Source organism: Salvelinus alpinus, chromosome 1 (genome assembly GCF_045679555.1).
Source record: "Salvelinus alpinus chromosome 1, SLU_Salpinus.1, whole genome shotgun sequence".
Classification (NCBI taxonomy): domain Eukaryota; kingdom Metazoa; phylum Chordata; class Actinopteri; order Salmoniformes; family Salmonidae; genus Salvelinus; species Salvelinus alpinus.
The window spans coordinates 111,566,453-111,582,977 of record NC_092086.1 but is presented as its reverse complement, the minus strand read 5'-3'; the positions used below and the strand labels follow the sequence as shown (position 1 = coordinate 111,582,977).

General features: G+C 43.1%; 1 protein-coding gene across 7 annotated transcripts in view; it reads left to right on the top strand.

The window, feature by feature from the left end:
- Window positions 1-472: 472 nt before the first annotated feature.
- LOC139538912 (probable E3 ubiquitin-protein ligase HERC1) overlaps window positions 473-16,525 on the top strand; it is a 111,297-nt gene continuing 95,244 nt past the window's right edge. For all 7 annotated transcript variants that reach the window (XM_071341517.1, XM_071341508.1, XM_071341499.1 and 4 more), the window contains exons 1-5: window positions 473-764; window positions 7,324-7,523; window positions 7,780-8,580; window positions 15,712-15,807; window positions 16,119-16,304. In XM_071341517.1, the coding sequence (XP_071197618.1) occupies window positions 7,362-7,523; window positions 7,780-8,580; window positions 15,712-15,807; window positions 16,119-16,304 (1,245 nt within the window). In that variant the 5' untranslated portion in view covers window positions 473-764; window positions 7,324-7,361. The remainder of the gene's footprint in view (window positions 765-7,323; window positions 7,524-7,779; window positions 8,581-15,711; window positions 15,808-16,118; window positions 16,305-16,525) is intronic.

Genomic DNA, 16,525 nt, shown 5'->3' with positions numbered 1-16,525 from the left:
AGAGAGAACAGACTGACTAGGGTGGCTGGCGTATTTAACCATTTTCAGGGCCTTCCTCTGACACCGCCTGGTATAGAGGTCCTGGATGGCGGGAAGCTTGACCCCAGTGATGTACTGGGCCGTACGCACTACCCTCTGTAGTGCCTTGCGGTCGGGGCCAAGCAGTTGCCATACCAGGCAGGTATGCAACCAGTCAGGATGCTCTCGTTGGTGCAACTGTAGAACCTTTTGAGGATCTGAGGACCCATGCCACATCTTTTCAGTCTCCTGAGGGGGAATAGGCATTGTTGTTTGGGTTTGGAAGGGGTAGGCTGTCATTGTAAATAAGAATTTGTTCTTAATTAACTGACTTGCCTAGTTAAATATAGGTTAAATACAACATACAGTATCTGTATTTCGCCAATAAACCCGAAGAAGAATCTTGGTCTCGCGTGACGGTTTCCATGTGTTCTCGCTGACGTCCAAGCGTGGTGGGCTGTGCTTTTCATGGCAACCAGGCAGAAAACTGTTGTTTCGTCCTGGCGAGACCGAAAACATTTTGCCGGTGCGGTGTCGGAGACTGACTTAATGGAAACCTGGATGTCTTAACTTGTTACTAATTTGTATTCATTAATTCTAGATACAGAATTATTTGCAAAACTTGTTTTTCCGTTAGCTGTCAACTGCAGTGGCACTGTAACGTTAGTTGCCAGCTGTAGCTAACGTTAGCTAACTGAGCGTACGAGGAAAGCAGAGACCGGGTGTGAATAACACTGACAACAGAGGTAGGGTTTTATTTGGAATGCATTTGTGTATGCAGTGTGTGTAGCTATGCCAATAGACAATCACCGTTACACAACATTTTGTGTTGCAAAAACAACAATTGTTGCTAGCTAGCTAACTTGGCTTGTTGCTAGCTAGCAATGCTATCTAATGTCAGAATGACACAGTGCAGTCTGTACAGGCGTATCCTATTAGTCAAGATGGCTAACTATAGCTAGGTTGAGTTTGGTTAAATAGCAGTTGTTGGCTAGATAGAAAGCTAAGACCTTATAGGACAGTAGCTAGCTACTAGCTTGCTGCAACACAATACAGAGCTACTAACGTTACACAATGCAGATCTGGTGCTGATTATAAAATGACAGCTGTCACTGTACCACATCTGTGAGTAGTTTAGGTATTGTATTGTACCTATGCAAGTTAGCTAGCTTTTACAGTAGCTAACTGTTTAGAATACCCAGCTAGTCAATGTGATTGCAAGGATAAAAGCTTGACCAGAATCCACTTTAGTCACTCTCCTGTGCCATGTATGCCTTGCAAAACAACAACATGAGTTTTTTCCCCAGCTGAATTTGTTTTCAGGAGCACATGGTCATCTTGTAGTAGATTAGCTACACTTTGAAACAGAGGTGATACAGTATGTAAACACTTCCATACAGTCATTACACAGTAGGTAGTGTAAATCTGTGACAGAGGACACAGAATTTTCGTCCAACTGATCCTTCCTAAATTCGCCCACCTTTCTCAATCAATGAGAGAAGATTTGAAATAGACAAGATGGCGGCGTCTACTACATGTCTACTACATTAGCAGTTGACATTTTCTCACACTCACTGATTGTTTTCTGCATACTGAAAGCCTGTCTGCAATGCCAGGATACCTGGGGGAATAGCTGCCAAATTCAAACCTGTCTTTCAAGTCACAGTCATGTCCTTGGTGTTTGAATGTTAGTCATGCACTCTCATATTGTGGTCTTCTGATGACAGAAGAGTATTCAGAGACAAGTGATCAGCTTTCCACAAACCTCTGTCACAGATTATTTGCTTCATGTAGCCTCAAGGTTAGAGCATTGGGCCAGTAACTGAACGTTTGCTAGTTCGAATACTGGAGCCGACAAGGTGAAAAAAATAAAATAATAATCTGTCGCAGTGCCCTCTAGCAAGGCACTTAACACTAATTACTCCAGGGGTGCTGTCCAATAGTGACCCTGGCTGTGACCCCACTCGGGTGTCTCGGGAAGTTGGAATATGCAAAGAATATATATATATTTTACACACTTATAAATAAAGGCACCTCTCTAATAATAATAGTTATTGTTGTCTCAGTTGCCACTGGTTTGTTGACAACGAAGAATTCCCAATCTGGCCCTCAACCATCAAGGTCACCTAATAATCCCCAGTTTACAATTGGCTCATTCATCCCCCTCCTCTCCCCTGTAACTATTCCCCAGGTCGTTGCTGCAAATGAGAACGTGTTCTCAGTCAACTTACCTGGTAAAATAACGGTAAAATAAAATAAATAAAACGAAGAATCGTGCCATTGTTGTCGTGTCAATCGTCCCACCCCATCATGCATTGATTTTAGGCCATTTTGAATTTAACCTTACTGTAGCTTACTGTTGCATCTCAGCTTAGTAAATTTTAGCTAGTCCTAAGGTATGTGTAAACCTGACATAGGGATTGAGTGATAGACATTATTTACTGCTGTCTGAGGCAATCCTCGTAAAAAGGCTTGCTTCCCACTTATGGCTAGAAAGAAGCTTGTTCAGGCCACTTTTCTCGCTGTAATGGAACATGGTGACTTGTTGTATATGCATGCAACCTCCTCTGTCTTACAGAGACTGGACTCTTTATCATGCATCCTTGAGCTTTATTACAAATGCCAAGTCACTCACCCACCATTGCAACTTGTACCAAATGGTAGGTTGGACCTCACTTTTTATGCGCAGAAAGCTACATTTGTATGTGTTCATCTACAAAGCCCTTTTGGGTAAACTCCCTCTTCACCTCTGTAGTCTGGTCTCCTTCACCACCAGCAGTTACCATACCCGGTCTGTTAGGTGGTTGCTACTTAAAGTCCCCAGGACATTTACAGTATTAGGCAAGACTGCCTTCTCTTCTTGTGCACCAGAGGCATGGAATACTCTTCTTGTGCACCAGAGGCATGGAATAGTCTACAATCCATGCGTCATCTAGATATGTTAGTGCCACTGAATTAATTTAAAATATTGTTGTGAAACTGTTACAGAGGAGTTTTTTTTAGGCTGGATCATGTTGTATTGTATTGTTGTATGTTTTAGTTCTGTATTGTACTGATTGTTGCTGCCTTCTTGGCCAGGTCTCCCTTGAAAAAGAGTCTCTGGTTCTCAATGGGCTTTTCCTGGTTAAATAAAGGTTAAATAAAATATATAAATAAAACTAACTCCATTAGCTAGTTTCATGAACACCAATTATGCCTAGTTCTAGACAATTATGCCCGGTTCTAGACAAGTATGCCTGGTTCTAGACAATTATGCCTGGTTCTAGACAATTATGCCTGGTTCTAGACAATTAGACCTGGTTCTAGACAATTAGGCCTGGTTCTAGACAATTATGCCTGGTTCTAGACAATTAGGCATGGTTCTAGACAATTAGGCATGGTTCTAGACAAAAAAAAACACTTAGCTCCAATTGACAATTTGTATTGAACAAACCTTTTGGGACTAGGCCTAATTAGTGTCTGGGAAACCGGCCCTACGGTCTGTTATTTCAATACTCTGTGTATGGCGCCCTAAGCTTTATTGCCTCCGGTCACCTTACTATTTGCCTTTTATTATTAGTAACATGTAACCTAACCTGCACATTTTGCTCTTGCATATAGTAAATAATCAGAGACCGCCTGACCAGTCTGGAGCTGTAGGTCAACCTGATACTAGACAAAGTGTGAGGCCTCTCCAATTGACATTCATTTTAATAATGATACCCCCCCCATGCCCAATATAGGCCCGTCTGTTGATCCAGATGGTTGATCAGGTGCTGGTTCAGGGATGTCGAAGAGTCAGCTAGGTTAGGCCCGACTAGCTATGTCAAGACCTTTACTGTAATGTTGTTGCCTCTCTTAAAATAAGCTTCCTGTTATTTTTGTCCACTGGAAACCATAAAGGCTCAGTCCTTGGGCTGTGCTCTAGGCAAGCTGCCTGCCTCATGCCTGTCTGTTGGGCCTCTATTCTGTTGAGAGAGGCTCACTCTCAGACATTAGTCGGCCCATAACTAGCTCTCACTTCACTAATGCTGCATCATGTTAATGTATTACAGTAAGAGTTCTATGAAGACTGATGAAAGGCTTAATGCACTGTGCTGTGCATCGAGTTCAATTGTCTGTTGTGCTGTTGTTGAGAAATCTCAACACTCCGTGTACAAGGCAGAGTTGACCGGCAAGGAGTGTGGGTGGACTGAAGGTCCGACTATATCGAGTCACTGTCAGTCGATAATCAAATCTTAAAGCCTTACTGTGTACCTATGTTTATCCTGTTTAAAGCTGGGCTCGTATTTGTTTGCTGAAATCCATAGTTTAAAAAAATAAAAAACTTGAATCAAATACAACCACTGACTGTTTCCTAGTTTCTGTTGCTCTAAAATGGCTCTAAGACATAGTGTAATCAATGTAATCTGACATTCAGTTGACGCATGTGCTGAGTTGTTATTTTAGAGCGAGGAAAACAAGGAAACGGTCGGTGGTTGTATTTGACTCAAGTATGAAAGTATGGATGCCCCAGACCCTCCGCTAGACCAGAGAGAGGCTACTGTACTGGACAGTCTCATCCAAGCTACTGTGTTGGCCTCTGGGCATTGTAGAGACTGAGGTAACCGTTGAGAGGTTTGACTTTTATCTGTCTAAAGGGAAATGAAGAGACTCACGCTATTGACCAGTTCAAGGAGATGGTTGCAATATTACCCTAGGCGTTGGCAGCACTTGGAAAACAAGTATACTCCAAGGCTAACAAAAACGCAATTAAACTCTTATTAGCGTGCTCTTACCTTATCAGCAGTAATAACATCATTTGACATGCTTTGTTTGCTCGCATGATCACGTCTTAGACATATTATTAATATTATCAATACTATCAATCGGCCTGCTGTGGTGTTGTGTAGCTTAATGGAGTTCAAGGCTTGTGATCAGAGAGGGGTGTTGTGTAGCTTAATGCAGTTCAAGGCTTGTGATCAGAGAGGGGTGTTGTGTAGCTTAATGCAGTTCAAGGCTTGTGATCAGAGAGGGGTGTTGTGTAGCTTAATGCAGTTCAAGGCTTGTGATCAGAGAGTGGTGTTGTGTAGCTTAATGCAGTTCAAGGCTTGTGATCAGAGAGGGGTGTTGTGTAGCTTAATGGAGTTCAAGGCTTGTGATCAGAGAGGGGTGTTGTGTAGCTTAATGCAGTTCAAGGCTTGTGATCAGAGAGGGGTGTTGTGTAGCTTAATGGAGTTCAAGGCTTGTGATCAGAGAGGGGTGTTGTGTAGCTTAATGCAGGTCAAGGCTTGTGATCAGAGAGGGGTGTTGTGTAGCTTAATGCAGTTCAAGGCTTGTGATCAGAGAGTGGTGTTGTGTAGCTTAATGCAGTTCAAGGCTTGTGATCAGAGAGGGGTGTTGTGTAGCTTAATGGAGTTCAAGGCTTGTGATCAGAGAGGGGTGTTGTGTAGCTTAATGCAGTTCAAGGCTTGTGATCAGAGAGGGGTGTTGTGTAGCTTAATGCAGTTCAAGGCTTGTGATCAGAGAGGGGTGTTGTGTAGCTTAATGCAGTTCAAGGCTTGTGATCAGAGAGGGGTGTTGTGTAGCTTAATGCAGTTCAAGGCTTGTGATCAGAGAGGGGTGTTGTGTAGCTTAATGCAGTTCAAGGCTTGTGATCAGAGAGGGGTGTTGTGTAGCTTAATGGAGTTCAAGGCTTGTGATCAGAGAGGGGTGTTGTGTAGCTTAATGCAGTTCAAGGCTTGTGATCAGAGAGGGGTGTTGTGTAGCTTAATGCAGTTCAAGGCTTGTGATCAGAGAGGGGTGTTGTGTAGCTTAATGCAGTTCAAGGCTTGTGATCAGAGAGGGGTGTTGTGTAGCTTAATGCAGTTCAAGGCTTGTGATCAGAGAGGGGTGTTGTGTAGCTTAATGGAGTTCAAGGCTTGTGATCAGAGAGGGGTGTTGTGCTAAGCAGTGTTTGTAAGCAGTAGATTGTAGAACAAGACGTCTGGAAAGTTAGTTGGCTAGACATAGAGAGTTAAGAAGGGACTGGGTTCAATGGGATAGTGTGTCATACATTCATGGTCATGTGCCTACTGCCCTGCTGCTAGACGTAGCCTTGCTGTGCTGTGGCGTGACACTGAAACAGAATGTATTTAAAATGGAGAATCATATTTCCGTACTACTGGTACTTTCCAGCTGCTGACCAGTGACTGCTGCCACCAACTGTAATGTAAATGAATTATTTACAAGTCACAGCCCCATATCGATCAGATCAAGACGAGGGATTCCTTTACTGAAAAGCCTTGACTCCAAGGACATTTCAGTTGAGCTATTTTCATGTCATCTCATGTCCTAAGAAGACTTTCAGACCACTTTAAATCAGATTCAAGTTTCAGTGTTTTAATTAAGGATCCGCCCCTTTCCCCCCCCCCCCCTGTTTTCGCCTAAAATGACATACCCAAATCTAACTGCCTGTAGCTCAGGACCTGAAGCAAGGATATGCATATTCTTGATACCATTTGAAAGGAAACACTTTGAACTTTGTGGAAATGTGAAATTAATGTAGGAGAATATAACACATTAGATCAGGTTAAAGATAATACAAAGAAAAAAAACATGCGTTGTTTTGTATTTTTTTTGTACCATCTTTGAAATGCAAGCGAAAGGCCATAGTGTATTACTCCATCCCAGGTGCAATTTAGATTTTGTCCACTAGATGGCATCAGTGTATGTGCAATGTTTTAGACTGATCCAATGAACTATTGTATTTCTGTTCAAAATGTTGTATCAAGACTGCCCGAATGTGCCTAATTGGTTTATTAATACATTTTCAAGTTCATAACTGTGCACTCTCCTCAAACAATAGCATGGTATTATTTCACTGTAATAGCTACTGTAAATTGGACACTGCAGTTAGATTAACAAGAATTTAAGCTTTCTGCCAATATCAGATATGTCTCTGTCCTGGTAAATGTTCTTGTTACTTACAACCATGCTAATCGCATTAGCCTACGTTAGCGCAACCTTCCCACGCGGGACACACTGATCCTGAAGAGGTTTTAATGTGCTAAGCTTTCGTTCAACAACAACTTTCGTCGGGGCATACAGCCAAATACAGTGATAGGCCATAGCTTTTATAGTGGTACTGTTTAATAATTTTACCTTATAACCTAATTCTACTATATCAACCAAGGGGTTTTCTCTCACTCCCTCTCTTCTTCGGTCCTGTCCCTGACAGCTGTAATAACTCCACAGTGTAGATAATGATCAGGAGAAATGCTGCCTTGATTTTGGTATCTATAGCTCGTAGTCTAACCTTATTAACCAAGGTGCTTTCTCTTTCTCCCCTTCATCTGTTCCTGACAGCTGTAATAACTCCACAGTGTAGATAATGATCAGGAGAAATGGTGCCTTGCCAGACCCACGTGATGCTGAAGTGGCAGGAGCATCTGAACAGCTCCTGGGCGGCGGAGGACAGCCAGACGGCCACGCGCCAGGGGGCTGCAGGACTCTACGCCAAACTGCTACACAATAAGGAAGTGGTGGGGTTGGCCCAGCCTGTAATGGTAAAGGGACAGAACGTGCTCAACTCGTATCCTCTTGCATATATTATATATCCTGAGTTCCAGTTTGTTTGTGCTCTCATGCCAACCGCCTGTCACTCATTGTCATGACAATAACAGCAATGGAGAGGGCAAGAGCACAGACTGATCTGGGACCAGGCTCAATATTAGGAAGGTGTTCCCAATGTTTGGTGTACTTGGTGTATATTCAACATACTTGAATATAAGTTGCAATTGATGGGTTTGTTTTTCATTTCAGGACTTGATTGGCCCGCGCCTGCCAGACTTCCAGTATGAGTCCAGTGCTGCCGAGGAGCGGGAGGAGTACCTGTCGTCGTTACTCCACAGTCAGCGCTGCCTGGCCCACCGTGTGCTGGCACGGACCCCCTATGCCCTGGGCCTGCACCACCGCCTCGTGGTCCTCCAGCGGATATACTACGCCCTCCACAGCAAGTACCACGACCGCTTCAGGGCTCCTGCTCCCCCTCAGACCATGGCTAGCCAGGACAGTGGGGCCATGGAGGCTGCCTCAGAGCCCTGGCTGCCTGGAGGAGCGTCCAGAGTTAAATCAGGGACGGATGTTCTGATAGAGATGGGCGTACGGACAGGGCTGAGTCTCCTCTTCGCCCTGCTGCAGCAGAACTGGCGGTACGCCCGCGAGGACCCCGGAGTGGCGCTGTGTAACGATGTGTTGGCTACCGCTTCCTCTGTCCTAGCCTCCCTGCCCCCTCTCTCTCTGGCCAACGAGAACAAGATCCCAGCGGTGGGGCTGGACTGCCTGGCTCAGGTGGCAGACTTCCTGAAGAAGACATCTGTGAGCTCTGGGAGTGGAGGGGCAGATCGGGCGGGACGCAGGCTGGCTCTGGAGCTGCTGCTGGGCCTGGCTGTCCAGAGGGGCTCCCTGAGATTCCTGCTGGAGTGGGTGGAGGTGGCCCTGGCTGCCTCTGCTGCTTCCTCTTCCTCTATAACATCCTCCACGGGGTCACAACAGTTAAAGTCAGAGGGTGGAGTAGGCTATGACCTCATCTATCAAACACTTCTTCAAATGAGGCAGTACTCGGTACGTACGTTCCCTCACCTTGACCTTCTCCTTTCTATTCAGGGTAGGTTTCATCAATAATAGCAGTGCTCATGTTCTGCTATTTATATAGATGATCGATGCGTCCCAAATGGTATAAGGGCTCAGGTAAAAAGTAGTGTACTATATAGGGAATAGGGCTCTGGTCAAAAGTAGTGTACTATATAGGGAATAGGGGGCCATCTGGTACCCCTAAAGTCTAATCCTGGGGGGGGGGGTTCTACTAAGCTAACATATGGAATTATTGTACGATGGTCATACCCAAGGATCATTTAGCGATTTCATTGAGAATTTTAGGACCCCTTCAGGTATATCCAGTACCAGTCAAAGGTTTGGACACACCTACTCGTTCAAGGGTTTTTCTTTATTTTGACTATTTTCTACATTGTACAATTAATAGTGAAGACATAAAAACCTAAGAAATAATACATATGGAATCATGTAGTAACCAAAAAAGTGTTAAACAAATTAACAAATATTTTTGATTATTCAAAGTAGCCACCCTTTGCCTTGAGACAGCTTTGCACACTCTTGGCATTCTCTCAACCAGATTCATGAGGAATGTTTTTCCAACTGTCTTGAAGGAGTTCCCACAAATGCTGAGCACTTGTTGGCTGCTTTTCCTCCACTTAAGGTCCAACTCATCCCAAACCATCTCAATTGGGTTGAGTTTGTGTAATTGTGGAGGCCAGGTCATCTGATGCAGCACTCCATCACTCTCCTTCTTGGTCAAATAGTGTGTTTTGGGTCATTGTACTGTTGAAAAACAAATGATAATCCCACTAAGCGCAAACTAGATGGGATGACGTATCACTGCAGAATGCTGTGGTAGCCATGCTGGTTAAGTGTGCTTTGAATTCTAAATAAATCACTTAGTGTCACCAGCAAAGCTCAATCACACCATCTCCTCCGTGCTTCACGGTGGGAACCACACATGCGGAGATCATCCGTTCACCTACTCTGCATCTAACTCGTAACACAGCGGTTGGAACCAAATTTGGACTCATCAGACCAAAGGACAGATTTCCACTGGTCTAATGTCCATTACTCGTGTTTCTTGGCCCAAGCAAGTCTCTTCTTCTTGTTGGTGTCCTTCAGTAGTAGTTTCTTTGCAGCAATTTGACAATGAAGGCCTGATTCACACAGTCTCCTCTGAACAGTTGGTGTTGAGATGTGTCTGTTACTTGAACTCTGTGAAGCATTTATTTGGGCTGCAATCTCAGGTGCAATTAACTCTAATGAACTTATCTTCTGCAGCAGAGGTAACTCTGGGTCTTCCTTTCCTGTGGCGGTCCTCATGAGAGCCAGTTTCATCAGAGCACTTGATGATTTTTGCGATTGCACAACGTTCTTGACATGTTCTGTATTGACTGACCTTTATGTCTTAAAGTTATGATGGACTGTCATTTATCTTTGCTTATGTGAGCTGTTCTTGCAAAAGTATTGACTTGGTCTTTTACCAAATAGGGCTATCTTCTGTATACCACCACCCTTACCTTCTCACAATACAACTGATTGGCTCAAAAGCATTAATAAGGAAATACAGTCCACAAATTAACTTTTAACACACCTGTTAATTGAATTGCATTCCAGGTGACTACCCCATGAAGCTGGTTGAGAGAATACCAAGAGTGTGCAAAGCTGTCATCAATGCAAAGGGTGGCTTCTTTGAAGATTCTCAAATATATACATTTTTGTTAGATTTGTTTAACACTTCTTTGGTTACTACATGATTCCATGTGTTATTTCATAGTTGTGATGTCTTCACTATTATTCTACAATGTAGAAAATAGTAAAAAATTAAGAAAAACCCTAGAAAGAGTAGGTGTGTCCAAACCTTTGACTGGTACTGTACATAAAAATATATATATTATAATAATTTGATTAAACATTGAATTTTGGCTTACTGCTATTAGCCAATAGAAACACAATGAATAACAGATTCGTAGATAGAAAAACAGAGTAAAAATCAAATCAAAATGACGTTTTTGAAAATGTCTGTCCTATACCTGAGCGATTATAAGAAAGATCAGTAAATTATTTATATACAGTGCACTCGGAAAGTATTCTAAAATGTATTAAGTATAAAAAAAAATCCTCATCAATCTACACACAATAGCCATTAATGACAAAGCTTAGACAGGTTTTTAGAAATGTTTGCAAATTTATAAAAACTATAACTATTCAGACCTTTTGCTATAAGACTAAACATTTTGCTCAGGTGGGTCCTGTTTACGTTGATCATACTTAAGTTGTTTGTACAACTTGATTGGAGTCCACCTGTGGTAAATTAAATTGATTGGACATGATTTGGAAAGGCACACACCTGTCTATAGTTGACAGTGCATGTCAGAGCAAAAACCAGGTCGAACTAATTGTCCGTAGAGCTCTGAGACAGGATTGTGTCAAGGCACAGATCTGGGGAAGAGTACCAACACATTCCTGGAGCCTTGAATGTCCCCAAGAACACAGTGACCTCCAGCATTCTTAAATGGACGAGGTTTGGAACCACCAAGGCTCTTCCTAGAGATGGCCACCCGGCCAAACTGAGCAATCGGGGAAGAAGGCCTTGGTCAGGAAGGTGACCAAGAACCTGAATGTCACTATGACAGAGCTCTAGAGTTCCTTTTTAGAGATGGGAGAACCTTCCAGAAGAACAACCATCTCTGCAGCACTCCACCAATCAGGCCTTTATGGTAGAGTGGCCAGACGGAAGCCGTTCCTCAGTAAAAGACATGACAGCCCGCTTGGAGTTTGCCAAAAGGCACCTAAAGGACTCTCAGACTATGAGAAACAAGATTCTCTGGCAGCATCATGCTGTGGGGATGTTTTTCAGCGGCAGAGACTGGTTGACTAGTCAGGGTCGAGGGAAAGATGAACAGAGCAAAGTATAGAGAGATCCTAGATAAAAACCTGCTCCAGAGCGCTCAGGACCTCAGACTGGTGCGACGGTTCACCTTCCAACAGGACAACGACCCTACGCACACAGCCAAGAAAACGCAGGAGTGGCTTCAGGCCAAGTCTCTGAATGTCCTTGAGTGGCCCAGCATGAGCCCGGGTTTGAACCAGATCGAACATCTCTGGTTATACCTGAAAATAGCTTTGCAGCAACGCTCCCCATCCAATCTGACAGAGCTTGAGAGGATCTGCAGAGAAGAATGGGAGAATCTCACCAAATACATAAATGTGTAAATATGTAAATGTAATATTTTTGGGGGATTTGTAATACATTTGCAAAAATACCCCATAAATGCTTTGCCATTATGGGGAATTATGTGTTATTAACTATTAATTAACTATTAAATCCATTTAAAAATAAGGCTGTAATGTAACAAAATGTGGAAAGGGGTCTGAATACTTTCTGAATGCACCATTTTTTTAACTCATATTTAACCCCTTTTTTTAGACACTAAACTACTCCCATATGAGTGTACAAAACATTAGATTTAACAAGTGACATCCATAAGGAATCATAGCTTTCATCTGGATTCACCTACTCTGTCTCTGTCATGGAAAGAGCAGGTGTTCTTAATGTTTTGTACACTCTAATGCAGCATAACATTTCCCCTCGTTGTAAATCATATTTACTTTTTCAGTTTACTGTGTATCCTGGCCTGATGCCTGGAGCTAAAAGCCTGGTCCATTCCTCAGTGTGGTGGTGCTGCCTCGTCTGTCTGTGTGTCCACTTGATTTACTAGTCACTTAATCAATAGGAAATGTTCCGCCAGAAAGCTTTTATCTTCTGGGTGATGAAGAACTCCACCAGCAACTTTTCAAGTGGATCTCGAAATGTAGATATATATATATGACAGGGTGGTAATCTCCCAACAGACTGCTATTGAGTTGTTATTTCTGTGGTATTGTTTTATTGTCTTCCCAACAGACTGGTATTGAGTTGTTATTTCTGTGGTATTGTTTTATTGTCTTCCCAACAGACTGGTATTGAGATGTTATTTCTGTGGTATTGTTTTATTGTCTTCCCAACAGACTGCTATTGAGTTGTTATTTCTGTGGTATTGTTTTATTGTCTTCCCAACAGACTGCTATTGAGTTGTTATTTCTGTGGTATTGTTTTATTGTTTATTTCTGTGGTATTGTTTTATTGTCTTCCCAACAGACTGGTATTGAGATATTATTTCTGTGGTATTGTTTTATGGTCTTCCCAACAGACTGGTATTGAGATATTATTTCTGTGGTATTGTTTTATTGTCTTCCCAACAGACTGGTATTGAGATATTATTTCTGTGGTATTGTTTTATTGTCTTCCCAACAGACTGCTATTGACTTGTTATTTCTGTGGTATTGTTTTATTGTCTTCCCAACAGACTGGTATTGAGATGTTATTTCAGTGGTATTGTTTTATTGTCTTCCCAACAGACTGCTATTGAGTTGTTATTTCTGTGGTATTGTTTTATTGTTTATTTCTGTGGTATTGTTTTATTGTCTTCCCAACAGACTGGTATTGAGATATTATTTCTGTGGTATTGTTTTATGGTCTTCCCAACAGACTGGTATTGAGATGTTATTTCTGTGGTATTGTTTTATTGTCTTCCCAACAGCCTGGTATTGAGAGATTATTTCTGTGGTATTGTTTTATTGTCTTCCCAACAGACTGGTATTGAGATGTTATTTCTGTGGTATTGTTTTATTGTCTTCCCAACAGCCTGGTATTGAGAGATTATTTCAGTGGTATTGTTTTATTGTCTTCCCAACAGACTGGTATTGAGAGATTATTTCAGTGGTATTGTTTTAGTGTATTTTCTATATTTGGCGGAAGGCTATGAGAAGTGGTAACTGAAGGATGTCAGTTGTGAACTGTTAAGTCTTCTCTTTGTAGTAAAACAGTACATGTACCTCTTTTTCCATTGTCCTTCGAGCCAAATGGGCTCAATTGTCCTGGAACAGTAGCCTCTAATGTTCTGTTAGTGTCCTTGAACAGTACCCTCTAATGTTCTGTTATTGTCCTGGAACAGTACCCTCTAATGATCTGTAATTGTCCTTGAACAGTACCCTCTAATGTTATGTTAGTGTCCTGGAACAGTACCCTCTAATGTGCTGTTAGTGTCCTGGAACAGTACCCTCTAATGTTCTGTTAGTGTCCTGGAACAGTACCCTCTAATGTTCTGTTAGTGTCCTGGAACAGTACCCTCTAATGTTCTGTCAGTGTCCTTGAACAGTACCCTCTAATGTTCTGTCAGTGTCCTGGAACAGTACCCTCTAATGTTCTGTTAGTGTCCTGGAACAGTACCCTCTAATGTTCTGTTAGTGTCCTGGAACAGCACCCTCTAATGTTCTGTCAGTGTCCTGGAACAGTACCCTCTAATGTTCTGTTAGTGTCCTGGAACAGTACCCTCTAATGTTCTGTTAGTGTCCTGGAACAGTACCCTCTAATGTTCTGTTAGTGTCCTGGAACAGTACCCTCTAATGTTCTGTTAGTGTCCTGGAACAGTACCCTCTAATGTTCTGTTAGTGTCCTGGAACAGTACCCTCTAATGTTCTGTCAGTGTCCTGGAACAGCACCCTCTAATGTTCTGTCAGTGTCCTGGAACAGTACCCTCTAATGTTCTGTCAGTGTCCTGGAACAGTACCCTCTAATGTTCTGTTAGTGTCCTGGAACAGTACCCTCTAATGTTCTGTTAGTGTCCTGGAACAGTACCCTCTAATGTTCTGTCAGTGTCCTGGAACAGCACCCTCTAATGTTCTGTAATTGTCCTGGAACAGTACCCTCTAATGTTCTGTTAGTGTCCTGGAACAGTACCCTCTAATGTTCTGTTAGTGTCCTGGAACAGTACCCTCTAATGTTCTGTTAGTGTCCTGGAACAGTACCCTCTAATGTTCTGTTAGTGTCCTGGAACAGTACCCTCTAATGTTCTGTCAGTGTCCTGGAACAGTACCCTCTAATGTTCTGTCAGTGTCCTGGAACAGTACCCTCTAATGTTCTGTTAGTGTCCTGGAACAGTACCCTCTAATGTTCTGTCAGTGTCCTGGAACAGTACCCTCTAATGTTCTGTCAGTGTCCTGGAACAGTACCCTCTAATGTTCTGTTAGTGTCCTGGAACAGTACCCTCTAATGTTCTGTTAGTGTCCTGGAACAGTACCCTCTAATGTTCTGTCAGTGTCCTGGAACAGCACCCTCTAATGTTCTGTTAGTGTCCTGGAACAGTACCCTCTAATGTTCTGTTAGTGTCCTGGAACAGTACCCTCTAATGTTCTGTCAGTGTCCTGGAACAGTACCCTCTAATGTTCTGTCAGTGTCCTGGAACAGTACCCTCTAATGTTCTGTTAGTGTCCTGGAACAGTACTCTCTAATGTTATGTTAGTGTCCTGGAACAGTACCCTCTAATGTTCTGTTAGTGTCCTGGAACAGTACCCTCTAATGTTCTGTTAGTGTCCTGGAACAGTACCCTCTAATGTTCTGTCAGTGTCCTGGAACAGTACCTTCTAATGTTCTGTTAGTGTCCTGGAACAGTACCCTCTAATGTTCTGTTAGTGTCCTTGAACAGTACCCTCTAATGTTCTGTCAGTGTCCTGGAACAGTACCCTCTAATGTTCTGTTAGTGTCCTGGAACAGTACCCTCTAATGTTCTGTCAGTGTCCTGGAACAGTACCCTCTAATGTTCTGTTAGTGTCCTGGAACAGTACCCTCTAATGTTCTGTCAGTGTCCTGGAACAGTACCCTCTAATGTTCTGTTAGTGTCCTGGAACAGTACCCTCTAATGTTCTGTTAGTGTCCTGGAACAGTACTCTCTAATGTTCTGTCAGTGTCCTGGAACAGTACCCTCTAATGTTCTGTTAGTGTCCTGGAACAGTACCCTCTAATGTTCTGTCAGTGTCCTGGAACAGTACCCTCTAATGTTCTGTTAGTGTCCTGGAACAGTACCCTCTAATGTTCTGTCAGTGTCCTGGAACAGTACCCTCTAATGTTCTGTTAGTGTCCTGGAACAGTACCCTCTAATGTTCTGTCAGTGTCCTGGAACAGTACTCTCTAATGTTCTGTCAGTGTCCTGGAACAGTACCCTCTAATGTTCTGTTAGTGTCCTGGAACAGTACCCTCTAATGTTCTGTCAGTGTCCTGGAACAATACCCTCTAATGTTATGTTTTTATTCCCTTAGGGTTTCCGTGGAGACTCTCTCAATTCTCAGGCCCTGAAGAAGGATGCAGATGGACTCTGCAGTCTCTCCCACGTTGCTCTCTGCCTGTTTGAAGAGGTTGGTTGGACTAAAGCAATTAGAAATATCTGTGTTTTCTAGGTCTGGATCTGAATGATGACTGACAGCGTAAAGCTATGGCAACACTGTATTCAATACAGTTCAGTGAACTTCATTCATCCCCCGAGGGCGTATTATTTCTGTCAGTTATACTGTAAGATACGGATCGAAAGACAAACATGCAGTAACACTTACTAAATATTTGACATCAAGCAAGACGGACTGTTTATCTGTGACTTCTGGTTTACGATTGACAGATTAGACACTGCAGCACCGTATGTAAATGTCCTTCCTTTCCCTTTCTCCATCAGATCTGTAACCTGGCATCCAACTGCTTGTGTTCGTGCAGCGCGGGCTCAGCCACCCCTGGTGGAGTGGAGAACGATGCTGTCATGGTGTATGTGTGGGGCAGCAACAGCTCTCACCAGCTGGCTGAGGGCACCTTGGAGAAGATCCTACAGCCCAAACTGGCACAGGGCTTCAGCGACGCTCAAATGGTACTCTACAACCCTGTCGAGCCTCTTTCACACTGTAGGGCCAAATAACATCAAGCCGAGCTGTACTGGGCTCGCCTGGCTATGAATTACTGGAACTTTGCTGGAAAGGACAATGTGAAAAATAAAATATTTGAGCCAGCACAGTACGGTTCAGGTGGGCTCTCTAGTGTGAATCGGGCGTCTGTCTGACATAGTGGACCGCGATCTGTTCTGTCAGCTCC